This window comes from Candoia aspera, chromosome 4, assembly GCF_035149785.1.
Source record: "Candoia aspera isolate rCanAsp1 chromosome 4, rCanAsp1.hap2, whole genome shotgun sequence".
NCBI lineage: Eukaryota > Metazoa > Chordata > Lepidosauria > Squamata > Boidae > Candoia > Candoia aspera.
The window spans coordinates 33,147,463-33,161,701 of NC_086156.1; the positions used below are offsets into that span (position 1 = coordinate 33,147,463).

At 46.3% G+C, this 14,239-nt stretch overlaps 1 protein-coding gene across 1 annotated transcript in view; it reads left to right on the forward strand.

Annotated features, from left to right (window-relative positions):
• STK31 (serine/threonine kinase 31) overlaps window positions 1–7,316 on the forward strand; it is a 44,907-nt gene extending 37,591 nt beyond the window's left edge. The window contains exon 24 of the mRNA XM_063303781.1: window positions 6,530–7,316. Within this exon, the coding sequence (XP_063159851.1) occupies window positions 6,530–6,793 (264 nt within the window). The 3' untranslated portion in view covers window positions 6,794–7,316. The remainder of the gene's footprint in view (window positions 1–6,529) is intronic.
• The last annotated feature ends 6,923 nt before the right edge of the window (window positions 7,317–14,239 follow it).

The following is a 14,239-nucleotide window of genomic DNA, read 5'->3' on the forward strand; positions in this document are numbered from 1 at the left end:
GAGGTGTGGCAAATTAGGGCACAAGACGGCGGATTGCTTCGCCAACCGACCGCCGACCAGCGCGCCCAAGCCCGCCCCGAAAATTAGCCCCAAACCACCCAACCCGGGGCCGCCCCCTCACCGCCGAATGACCGTGGCCACAGCGACACCGGAAGAGGGCTGGGACGCTTACTGGGGGGAAGAGGACAATACCGACCCCGACCAGCCGGCGGGAAATGCTCCCCGCTTGCTCTGAGACGCGTGGCGAGGCAGGCGGTGGGACAGCAACGCGGACCACCTCAACGAAACGACAAAAGCTCCGTAATATTGGCAGCAATTCAACTCTCTGCCGGCAACGGAGCCACCACGGCCGCGGCACTAGTGGACTCGGGGTGCTCAAAAAACCTCATCCACCCCGACCTAGTCGCCAAACTCGACCTCCGCTGCTTCCCCCTCCCCACGCCGCTGGCATTCCACCAGCTGGACGGCTCTACAGCGGGAGGGAAACCAGCCACGCTACAAACCGAGCCGGTCACCCTGCAAATGGGCACTCACACCGAGCGCACATCGTTCGTAGTCACGCCCATCGGACGGCCCATTGCAGTCCTGGGGATGCCATGGCTCGCGAAAAACAACCCGCGGATCAACTGGGCGACCCGCACCTTCACATTCGGCGACGGCGAGTATCGAGCACCAGTACCAGCTGGCAAAAGCAACCCCACGGTAGGACGAGCGGAGGCGACCACACAAGACAATGCCGCTACCACAGCAGACCTACCAGAACAATACGCCGACTTCTCCGAGGTCTTCGGAGAGGCAGAAGCCGACCAACTACCCCCCCACCGCAAGACGGATTGCCGGATCGACCTACTGCCCGACGTCCCCTTACCTAGACCAAAGATCTATTCGATGACCCCGAAGGAGATGGCAACCCTCCGGGAGTTCATCGATAAAAACCTAGACAGGGGATTCATAGAGCCAGCATGCTCACCGGTCGGAGCCCCCGTCTTATTCCGGGAGAAGAAAGACGGGACCCTACGGCTCTGCACCGACTACCGGGGCCTAAACGCGGCTTCCCTGTCCAACAAATACCCCTTACCCCTGGTGAAGGACATGCTCGCCCACCTGTCCACGGGCAAAGTCTTTTCCAAATTGGACCTTCGCGAGGCGTACTATCGCATCCGAATCAGGGAGGGGGACGAATGGAAGACGGCGTTTAACTGCCCCCTAGGCGCCTTCCAGTACAAGGTACTGCCCTTCGGACTCGCGGGGGCCCCTGGGGTGTTCATGCAGCTCATCAATGAGGTACTGCATGAACATCTGTTTAAAGGGGTCCTGGTCTACATCGACGACGTCCTCATTTACACAAAAACGCACGAGGAACACGTAACCTTAGTCAGGCAAGTCCTCGACAAGCTCAGAAGGGCGCAGCTCTATGCAAAGCCTACAAAGTGCGAGTTTCACAAAGAGCGCCTAGACTATTTGGGGTATCGAATCTCCGGGGACGGCATCGAAATGGACCCCGCAAAAGTCGAAGCGGTGCTAAACTGGGAGCGGCCCTGCAACAGACGGCAACTACAGAGCTTCCTGGGATTCGCGAATTTCTACAGGTCATTCGCCCGGGGGTTCGCTGAGATAGCCCTCCCCTTAACGGACCTCCTCAAAACCAAAGGGGTGGGGGACACCCGACGCGCCAAGAACCCAGGCACAGTGCTGAATTGGACTCCCGCGTGCCAGACCGCATTCGACAAGCTGAAAGCGCTGTTCACGACGGAGCCAATCCTCGCGCACCCGGACCCAGAACGGCCGTTCGTGGTCCAAGCCGACGCCTCAGACTTCTCCCTGGGAGCCATCCTGCTACAAAAAGACTCCACGGGGCTCCTGAAACCATGCGCCTACCTGTCAAGGAAGTTCTCCGAGACAGAGAGGCGATGGCACGTCTGGGAGAAAGAAGCCTTCGCGGTGAAATCGGCACTAGAGACATGGCGACACCTACTCGAGGGAGCCACCCAACCATTCGAGGTCTGGACGGACCACCGGAACCTCGAGGCCCTACGAACGCCTAGACGCCTTAGCCCAAAACAGGTCCGATGGGCCCAATTCTTCAGCCGCTTTGATTTCCAACTGAAGTTCATGCCGGGCAAGAAGAACTTCCTGGCCGACGCCCTCTCCCGGCTGCCCCAAGACGAAGAGCCCGCCCCAGACACCATTGGGACGGTCCTATCCGCCTCGCAACTGGGGATGGCCGTGACCACCCGAAGCGGCGCACGGAGGCAGCTCGACGCTACGGCGCAGCCGACGGCGGGACAACCGGCGACGGAAAGAAGCCAACCGCAACTACCAGGGGGAATGCGCAAGGACCTCGCCGCCGCCCTCAAAACCGACCCCTGGTTCCTGGCAAACCCCGACAAGGTAACGATGGCGCAAGACCTGGCATGGGGGGAAGGCAGAATCTACGTCCCGGACTCGCAACGCCAGGCGATCTTGCATAGGTCACACGACGCCAAGCAAGCGGGACACTTTGGGTTCCTCAAGACCCTACACCTAACACGGCGCCAATTCTGGTGGCCCGCGCTCAGGCGAGACGTAAAAACCTACGTGGCGTCCTGCCCAACGTGCGCTAGGGCCAAACGGGCACCAGGCAAACCCGCGGGGCTACTGCAACGGGTGGCAGAACCCTCCCGCCCATGGGAGGAAATCTCTATGGATTTTATAGTGGACCTCCCACCCAGCCAGAAGAAAACGGCCATTTGGGTGGTGAAGGACTACTTCTCAAAGCAGGCCCACTTCATCCCCTGCACGTCGGTCCCATCCTCACAACAACTAGCCAAACTCTTCCTCATCCACGTGTACAGGCTACACGGATGTCCCGCACGTGTGGTGACCGACAGGGGCACACAGTTCACCTCCAAATTCTGGCGGGCCTTCCTGAAGCTGACGGGGACCCAACAGGCCCTATCTACGGCTTGGCATCCGCAGACGGACGGAGCCACTGAGGTTCTTAATGCCACCTTAGAGCAATTTATACGATCATATACGAACTACCACCAAGACGACTGGGCTGACCTGCTCCCGTTCGCCGAAGTCGCATACAATAACGCCGTCCACACGAGCACGGGGAAAACCCCGTTCGAAGTAGTCTCGGGGCGCGACTTCGTCCCCATCCCGGAGCTACCTCAACCCCCGGAACCCCAGGTGGACGCCAGCGACTGGGGACGGAAGATCGCGGAAGCATGGCCAGTAATCACGGTGGCGCTAAAGGAGGCACAGGCTGCTTACAAAGAGCAGGCCGACAAGCACCGGCGCCTACAACCGACGTTCCAGGCGGGGGATATGGCCTATCTCTCCACCAAGTTCCTAAAGTCAACCCAACCCTCGAAAAAACTGGGGCCTAAGTACATCGGGCCGTTCCGAGTCACGCAAATAGTGAACCCGGTAGCAATACGCCTGGACCTGCCACACAACCTCCGGAGGCTCCACCCGGTGTTCCACACCAGCCTCCTAAAACCGGCAACCACCTCCCGATGGCACCCAAGCACGCCACAGCCCGCACCGCTCATGATCGACGGGCAACACCACTTCGAGATAAGGGACATCCTCGACTCCCGCAAGCAACGAGGAACCCTACACTATCTGGTCAGGTGGAAACACTTCCCCCACCCGGAATGGGTGGCGGCGCACAACGTTAACGCGCCTGACCTGACCAGAGCATTTCACCGGGCATACCCCGACAAACCGCAACCAAGGTCAGCAAAACCAAACCCCCCCCCGCAGGCCTCCCCCCGCCTCCCGTGCCCCAAGGGAAAGGGCCCCCCCCAAGCCCGCGACTTGGGTGGACCTTCCCCCCCCCGGGACTCACTCCCCCCGCCCCGGGCCCACGGGGTGGTGACAAACGATCGCCAGCACCCTCCCCCCGCCCCCCGGCCGCGGGGGAGTGGCAAGCAAGTCAACAGGGCAACCTGGGGGCAACGCCCAAGAGACACAACAAAGGCGACGCACTCTAAATAAGAAAAGAAGGGCCCTACCTGGAGCTGAGAAGCACCCGACCAGCCACGCCTCTCGCCTCGCCGAACTGAGCCAAACAAACAGGGTGTGGCTGGAGCATGCGCACGCCAGGTCAGAACCCGAGCATGCGCACCATGGACACACCCTGGGAAGGCACGTGGTAGAGGGAGGAGCAAAGGGAGGGGCGACAACTACTCCGGCGGGAACTTTGAAAAAAAAAAAAAAAAAAAAATGTGGCATTTTGACAGCTCCATGGGGAAAACCCAGAAACCCGGGGGAGAACACTATTCGGAAAGGGGGCAGTATGTCATGAGTGCCGTTGAGCTAAAGTCATCAGCGCAATGGCACTCATGACAATGACAAGGAAATAGGTGAAGGGGTACAAGTTAAGTAGCCATCAACCCACAACGACTAACGGCTAACAAACAATAGCTAAACGGATCACGGAGCCACCTAAGCCATCAGCGGCAATACAACGGGGATCGCCCAGCTGAAAGCAATCAGCAGAAGAATGAAAACCTGAGGATGGGCGATCCTGGAAACCCTCAACCAATGGCAGGGCAACGCATGGGACAAAGGGGGGTGACGTGACCGAGAGCGAGGGGGCGCTGACCGGCGCGGGGTATTTAAACCCCGCACCGGCGCGCTCCTGTCACTCTCAGCTTTTTTCTACCAACGTTGTACCTACCCTGAAATAAACCAGAGCCTGCTTTGCAAACCAGTGTCTGAACGTTATTCAGAGGTAGGCAGCGCATGACACTAGCACAGGGCATACCAGTGGGGTCCAGTGTTCTCAAATTCAGTGCTTGGTACCTCTGTGACGCCAAAAGAGGATTTTAAATTAGGTGGACCAGTGCTTTCAATAAGAATAAAGTATTTTCCCCAATTGCATTTCACTTTTGCTTCTAGCTGTTAATTCATAACAGGCTTATTTTAATCTGTTTTAGTTTTTTCAGTTTTGTAAATATTAGTCCCAATTATTGTCCCAATAATATTAGTCCCAGTTATTCGGACTAGCAGGTTTTTTTGTAACCTGTGCCTGATAAACAGATGTATGTATTTATTTATTTTTCTTTTGAGTAAGTATTACTTTAATATGGGATTTAGATTTTTTTTTTTACAGCCCAAACAGCTTCTTTTGCATTTCTTCTGGCAAAAGGTTTTTTTTAATGCACATTTTACTCCCACCAGAGGATTTTACTGATCATGTTAATTTTTAGTTGGGAGTTTGTAGTAATCAGCTTTCTTAAAGCGGGGTATGTGTATTTGACTCTTGGTTCAGTTGTTTACAAGATACTTTAACCATAATTAGAAAGCTGCTGCTTTTCTACCGAAAGAAAGGTTTAAAAACTGACATGTTAACAAGTATATTGATAATAGTTCAAGGGGAGCTCCTTGGGAGCTTCTTATGGGAACTCTACAGGGTTTCCCATATGTGAGTTCCCACACACTGCACATACCCAACTTGTGAGAAACTATCATGTTTTTCCCTGGCAGAGAGTTTGGGTAAGAAAAAGGAGGGCTTGGTGTTCTGCCTTGTGTGCTAAGCTTTCCAGTAATGGAAACGAGAGCAAACTTTCCCCCTTTACTCCATGGAAAGTTCTTTCTTACTCTCCAGGAAGTTGCTTAAAATCTGAAAACCTTATAGATTGATTTCTTGGGTTCCTGTTTGCTCACTTCAGCAGTTGAAGCTTTGCTTATGGGTATTTGCAATGTGGGAGGCAAAGACGAAGAGTGGAGCTTTTTCAGTAGTGTCACTGCATAGGATACCCAACCAAGTTGAGGTTTACCCTCTCTTGATACAACGCTTCTAGCTGCTTGGTATGCATGCAACAATGTCTCTGTATTAGTGCTGTTCTTTTTTCATTGTTCTGAGTTTCTACTTTAGGGTACCTTTTTTTACTGAATTTGCAGTTTAAAACAACAATAACTTACTAAACTTGTATGCCACCTGATTCTCAATGACTCTGGGTGGCTGACAACAATCAATCAAAGAAATTACAATAAAATCAATAAAACATAAAAGAAAGACAAAAGATGGCAAGCACAACAGACCAGGTGAGCCGAGGACTCTCCCTCTCTCTCCCTCCCCGAAGGGCTGGGTGAAGAGCCTTTGTTTTCCTAAAAGCAGCATATACAGTAGGGGAGTCTGCAGGAGGGGTTCAAAATTTGCAAGATGGTAGGTAAAGGTAAAGGTTTCCCTTGACGTAAAGTCCAGTCGTGTCCGACTCTAGGGGGCGGTGCTCATCTCCGTTTCAAAGCCTTAGAGCCGGCGTTGTCCCTAGGGACACTTCCGGGTCATGTGGCCAGCATGACGACTCGGAACGCCGATCAAAGGTTTGTGTGAACATGTTGCCATGGCTGCCATCTTGCAAATTTTGCCCTTCCCCTGCAGTAGACCACCCAGTATATGGTTTCTATTTCAAGACACATAATGAGATGCTGTTTACCCTTTCTGGAAACCAAATATTCCTATTTATTCATTTGAATGATGGCATCATGATAGATTGATGTTTCATGTTGACCTTTTTCTTTCCTTTTCAAGGACGATAAAGTTAAATCTCTGCTGTCTCAACTCATTTGCTGTAATAATCAAATGACTTCAGAGCAGGTGTTGAATGCTGACTGCTTCTTGTCACCTGACATGATTTCAGTTCCAGTAGAAAGTGAGCTCACTGGATATGACCATGGAGAAAAGAGAACAGAAGATGACGTTGTGTCTGATGAAAGTCAGGACAACAAGAGAGAACCTTCATCAAACAGAGATTCAGATGGTTATGAATGTGATCAGAAAGCAAATTCACATTAAATAAGATCAGCATAACCTGGACATCCCAAGATAGCCTTTTCAGCCTTGTGATATTAAAAACAGCAGAAGGAAGGTTCAGTGTCTTAAAAGGTTATATACATACGTTTTCTGCTTTGCCATTCCATATCTTATTTTTAAACAAGGGTGATACATATCTAGGGATATCGGTGCTTGACCTGAGTTGTAGCTTCAGTTTTGAGAATGTTAAAATTTACTTTATCTGCTGTCAAGTATTCTTTGCACTTGTCTTCCAGAACCACAGAATACCCAACTAAAGCATCCCATGTTGCCTTAAAGAATTCCCAAATTATGTTCTTTAACACTGGAAGACCAGAATTCCCATAATTTGATATCTGAAATTGTTTTGTTGCTCAAACTATGACATAAATGTTGCTGAATTACTTGTAATTCTATTTGATTCCTTACAGTTGCATGTAACATAACTTGTCTGTTTTTGGAGCGACAGTATTAAACTTACGTGAATAAAGTTTTGAAGCAAATATGTTGTGGTATTTGGATAAATTATGTTTTATAAATTAAAAGAACTTAGGTGAGAGAAGTTCAGCATAAATTTATACAGGTCCTTGACTTAGAACCACAATTGGATCCGGAATTTCTGTCACTAAGTGATGCGGTCATAAAGCATGATGGCACATGACTGCATCACTTAGTGATGGCAATCCTGGGCAGTCCCAGTTGCCATTGTAACCCCAAGAGATGTGGGTGGTTAAGTGGGAAGAGGTGGGAGTCCCAGGTAAGGAGCATGGGGGTGCCATGGGGGGTGGAGTGGGGGAGGCCTGGGAGGTTGCACATGAGTTGGGGGATGAGGGTTCTGCAGTGCAGTGTGAGCTCAGGAAGGTTGGGGGAAGAATACTCTGCAGCTTGGGGTTTTTGGCACACTGCAGCTCTGGGGCTGCAAGAAGCCCCTGAGCCATAGTGCAGCGTGAAGCCCAACCCCAGCCTGGCCCAGCAGCATGGTGCAAAGCCGCAGCTCCCCCAGGAAGCCACAGCCTCCTCAGTCCCAGTCAGTCTTGACTGACCTTCAGTGTCTTCTTGCTCCCACTGCTGAGGACAGGGCCGCAACGGTGGGGGGGGGGCAAGCAGGGCATGTGCCCTGGGTGCCGTGCTGGGGGGGGTGCCAAAATGAGCGCGGAATCCATGTTTGCCAGGGTGACACAGACCCTAGTTGCGGCCCTGGCTGAGGAGACATGCCCAGCCTAGCCCTTTGTGAGGCAGCTGCTGACCACGTGAGGCTAGGTGCAGCTAGGGCCTTCTTTCACGTGCACTGCCTTGCAAAGGACCCGTTCTAGCCTGGTCTGTCCTTCACGCTGGGGCCTTGTTTTGTGAACCTGCCTTTTTCAAGGCAGGCACGTGAAAGAAGGCCCTAGCTGTGCCAGGGCAAAAAAAAAAGACCCAGCTGGATCGTCCTTTCACGCCAGTGCAGCTGGGCTTTTCTTTTGTGTGCCTGCCTTCCAAAACCTTGTGAGAAGGCTGCACGCAATTTAGACAAGGCCACACGTAATTTGGAGAAGGGGCGGGCATGGCCAGCAGCTGCTTCATGAAGGGCAAGGCCAGGCGCGCCTTGTCACCAGCAGCAGGAAGAAAATGGCGAAGGTCAGCTGGGTGTGGCAAGGCCGGCAGTAGTGGCAGAACCAGAGATCATAGGGCGGCAAGGCCCACAGGGCTAGCAAGTGCAGGGTGGCCAAAGTCCTCTTTAATAACTTTTGGACAGCTTGTTTTTCTTCTGGGCCTATTTCTTCTGGTATGTGAGAACTTGCCTCTTCAGCAGCTAAACAATAGAGAGTGCATTGTGAAAGTCCTAGAATACACTTGCAAGTTTTAAAGGGAGTGATATAATCCATAAATTTGCCATTTGTGGAATGTAACCTAGAATCAATGTTTTCTATTGTTTAATTGTCACATGTAATCAATGTCTTTTATTGTTTGATTACTTGGTTTCTGATGTATCACATATACCAAATGAATGTATCATTTGTTTCTGAACCCTATAAAAAGAATTGATCTCCCTTAATAAGCGCTTTTGTTTTACCTGAATTACTTTGTGATTCATATTTCCAGGTAGGCAAAAAGCCATCTTTGCAAAGGTAAAATTGTTCTCTCCCAAATTCAGGGAATAGGTCTTCAGCTCCATGCCACTCGGGGTGCCTGAGTTTTTAAGGCTACAGTAAGTCGAGGTCTACCTGTATAGGTATCAATTTATAAAAGGTGGATCCTTTGCAGTATCTGTCAGGCTACACCTGGCCACCAGATGGTGGTCTTGACTTTTAAGTAGCATAGCTGAATTGGCAAATTTAAGAGCAGATGGTGAAATGCTGCTTTTGATGCTGTTTTGAGTTAACTGGTTATTGCTATTTAAAGAATTTACAATACAATTTATTTTGTGGAAAGTGAGAAGCTGTTTCTAAGTATATAATAGGTAATTCTTTTGTTCACTTGGAGGCTGTAGAATTGTACCTGTCATTTAATTTTTGCTGAATTCTTAATTCTTTTTAAAGAACTGAGTATAAATGGTATTTTTTAGTCATGATATCCCATAAACTCTCATATATCTATGGGAAAGGCATCTTGGTTATTCCATTTTTTTTCCAACATAATCTGCTCTACAGTCAGACTGAGAGAATAAGACAAGTTACGCAAAAGCAAATTGCAAGACACTTGTAAAAGTTTTTTCTATGGACTAATACAGAGTGGTTAATAACATTAGAGTTTGCAGATTACAATTAAATCTCAGGATGAATTGGATGTCAGATAAACTGGCTAGTCAAATATTGGGCCTCTTAGGTATAATAAAGAACCTGTATAGGATGGCATGTATTCTTGCATTGTAAACATGAAACTGAATCTTCCTGCTTCTGTCAATGTGGTACCAATCCATTTTGTGGAAAGGCAGGAGGTTTCCCCTGTCCTTGTTAGCTCTTCAGAGACAATGACAATCCTTAAAAAAGATCTCAGTGGTAAGAAAAGCTGGGCAGTCTCTGAAGCAGTGAAATAAGCATACAGTCACTAAACAATAATATGGCAAAACTGAATAATTAAATATTTGTTGCAGATACAGAAAAAAAATCTGATTTTCGTCACTGCAAAACTTTGAGAAAGAAGTACTGAGTACTGATTAGCACTGGAACACCCAATGATTTTTCAGCATAAAAGTTTCTTCCAAGTCTGTGAATAACTTATTTCTATCTATAGACAGCGCATCAGGAGTACAGAAATCATACGCTGCAAATTAAATTTTTGGAATATATTTGTGATAGGGAAAAATGTATTTTCATCGAACTATTTATTGCATAAAATTTATTATTCCAATCCCTCTGCTCAGATAATAACCAGTGGCATTATTTTACTTGTAATTAAGATGCAGTGTGGTACTTGTCAAGGATGTCTCAAACCTTTCTTAGTGCTTGCTTTGATGTTGGGACCTTTGCCATGTTTAATATGATAATCTGGTGATATTTCAGGACATTCAGGTGGCAGCATTGAACATGAGTTGTTATGGGAAGATAATATTTTGCGTCTTTCTAATGTTTATCAAAAATCTCTACCCAGGTTTGCAGAGACAATACAGCAGTACATACGTATTCTGGATGTGTAGTAAATAGAAACAAATCTAGGATTTTACCAATTGGTAATAAGGTTATGTTTAGAAATATGTAAAAAACTGGGTTTTGGTTTTTTTTTTGTTCAGACTCTTATTATACCCATGATGATGATGATTCCCATTATTATTTTGATACTTTGGTAGATTTGAATATTTCGGATTGTATAGTACAGATTAATGAGTATGGCCTCAGGACTGATGTATACATTGGGAACTATAGCTATGCCAATTTTACTTAGATATTTTCAGCACATTGACAAGCAAATAATTAAAATTCTGTGAAATGGTCAATGCCAATTTCCAGATGGAAAAAAGAGGCTTTGAATTTAAATTAAATCACTGGGCATATTTGTTAAACTTCTGTAATGTATTGAAAAGATGATACTGAATATTTATTTTCTATCCCGCCTTTATTATTTTTTTAAACAACTCAAGACGGGGAACATATCCAATATTCCTTCCTCCTATTTTCCCCACAACAACCCTGTGAGGTGAGTTGGGCTGAGAGTGAGTGAGTGGCCCAAGGTCACCCAGCCGGCTTTCATGCCTAAGGCGGGACTAGAACTCACAGATTCGTGGTTTCTAGCCCAGCACCTGAACCACTACACCAAACTGGCTACCATTATGGGCCCAATTGGAAAGTTACTCTATGGCATTGTTTCTTAACCTTGGCAACTTTAAGATGTGTGGACTTCAACTACCAGAATTCCCCAGTCAGCATTGGTTCTAAGTGTAGTAGGAGTTCTCAGCAATCCTCAACATTGAAGGCATTTAGATACATTTGTCATTGGGTAAGTAATTAAAATGTCTCACTGGAAATCGATTCTCTGTAGTTAGTTTTCTATAAAGATAGTGGTAAAAACCTTTCTTTGGAAAACATGAGCAGAAAATGGGACAATTACTCTTCATCGGTTAATTATTAATGATGTGGTTCACCAAAACCAACTGAATAGCAATAAATTTTAAAGCATTTGTTACGTTTGTTTTGTTTGGTCCAGATGCTTTGGCTGCTTCCAACCCCTTCTGGCTTTGAATCTATTAGAGAAGCTAGGCTTATCCTTAAATACTGCCAACAATAAATAAATTATAAATAAATAAACCTGGACAATATACAAGAAATGTAGAACAGAAGATTGGAGGTTGTATTACAAAACCAGAGGTCTTGAGTCTTCTTCTTCTTGTTAGTTGCTGTCTTGAGTCTTAGGCAGAATTAAATATGTTTCTTATCTAAAAACAAGTTTATTGTAACAAAAAGCTGTTAAAGTTTTTTGCACTATCTACAGATGTTTTAAAAAGTGTGGTCAGTATCCTTATGTTGGACATCCCAGGTAAGTCTCCAACAACTGCAGCAGGTGAAGCTGGGCAAGGACCCCTCTGGCCACAGCTTCCACTGCTCCAGTAGGAGCCATGAATCCAGGAGGATCACCAAGTCACGCACCTGCTCATTCAGGCATAAGGTAACCCCATCCAGACTCACTACCGGGACTTTGGAGGAACTGCAATGTACAGACTGTAGCTACAACTTGTTTGGGTTCAATTCTAGAGTGTTCTGTCCTATCCAGACCATCATAGCCTCCAGGCACCAGGCCAAGAGTTTGACAGCATCTCTTGTGTGGCCTGGGAGTCATTTTTCTTAAATATATATAATTTTATTAAGTTTACAGCAAAGATAAAAAACTACAGAAAAACAAAAAACTACAGAAGGAAAAAAACCTAAAAAAGGTATGAAACACAAAAAAAGAATTTTAAGATTACATAGAAAGATGACTTCCAACCTTCAACAGCAAGACTATACAACAATTTCCATAATCAAACCCTTACTCTTTGTCAAACCAAAATCACATTATTTCTATAAATCCTTTCATTAACACATACAAATCACTAATACAATTGCTCTTTCCCCTTATGTAAAAAGTATATATAAATTTCTAAATCATCCCACCCCCTTAAAGCAACACCCATTTAATTACTTCCTATCGCTATTCCTATCACTTCCTATCACTATTCTATATATTTCTGTTCATTATAATAAAAAAACAAATTATAGAAACATATAAGCTGTCTATTTTTATAATTAATAATACTACAACAGATTTAAACCTATTAAGTTTAAAAGCCAAATATTATATCTTATCGATACTTTTTAAATCAAAATCCTGTAAATCTTAGTCCAAATCATTGAGAAAATGAAATAATAATAACTTAATTATCCATCCATTTACACATTTTTAATTTTTTTACCCCTCCTCAAAGTATACCACAGCATTTACATATCTCCTTATTACACATATGGCATTTTTTTTTACAAACATCGAACAGTCCCACTGGCACTTTCAAAAACTCAGACTTCTCAGCAAAGAAAGGACTCCCACAAAACATATTTTCTTTCCCAAAATACTGGTTTAGATAGTCATAACATCGCCCCAACAGAGTAACTCTGTGTACAAGCTTAAACTCAGACAGTTGCTTTAACCCATTCAGCACCAAACTATAATCCTCCCCTAACATTACTTTAATCTCACTAACAGAAAATTCCTCATCTTTTCCAAAATCAACAACATCCATCATAATATTTTCATTCAGATGGCACAGTCTAGCAACAATATCTTCTCCAATGTCCCGAATACTCTGCAGGATAGCTTGACAGCACCCTGAACCTCTCTTAAATCCTGATCCTCTATGCTTCAAATAGTAGATTCAAACAGTAGATTATGGCGCCCTCTAGTGACTTGACTCACAAGAAAAAAGGAGTTAATAAGTTAATAGAAAAACTTCCGTCTAAAATTAGCAAAAGAAAATACACTAGCAGACAAGTCCCAAAAGAAATGAACAGAAAACTTAAAATTCAAAACAGCAATCCCAACGTGTAGGAAAATATCCCTCCTTCAAATTCATTAGCAAGAATAGTAACAGGAAGGCATTTATTTATTTTCAATCTTTGTTGCACTTTAAATGGGAAAAGAAGCCAAAACTGTAAAAAATTTAAAATATACTCCAGAAATAATGATAAGCACCAAGAGATTCGACTTCTTACTGTAGAAAGCTTCTCTTAGGGTACATAACTTAGAAATAATTTGGTGTTTTAGAAATGAGAAGGCAGGACTCACTATCCCTTTAAAAGGCTGCAAGCGTGGCATGGAAGAGATGAAATCCCAGCCTCTCAGTGAAGTCTTGCCGATTGATCGCTCACACTGTCCACAGTCTCCTGGCTACAACTCACCATCCGCAGGACAAATGGGTTGATTCCAGCATTTTCCTTGCCTGGAAACACTCTCTGGGCTACAGGACAAACCAGCCTGCCCCCACCGCCAAAGCCACAATGCCAGCTCTCCCCACGGAACTCCCCGCAGGGACAGCTGATCAGTCCGCCATTTCCCACCAGAATTCTCTAGTGTGGCCTGGGAGTCATGAGGTAAGGCATACTGATGATACTGAACCCCAACCCACCTGATGACCTCACCCAGTGCCTTCATATAGATATTAAATAACAGTGGGAAAGAACCCACCCTTGCACATCCACAGTGCCATTCTCTCTTCACCTATTAACACAGCTGGAAATACCTGCTAAGGAAAGAACAGAATCAGTGCAGAATAGCGCCTCAATTCCCAAACCCTACACCCAGGTCTTGACAAAAGTCATCTATTAGAGTGACCAAGGGGGTATCTATCCCATGCCTGGGCCTGAAACCTGATTGGTAAGGGTCCACATAATCTGCTTCCTCTAGGACACTCTGGAGTTGACCCCAAACCATTGTCTCAACCACCTTTGCCAAAAAGGGAAGGTTGGAGACAGGATCAAAGGAAGGCCTTTTGATGACAGAATGTAG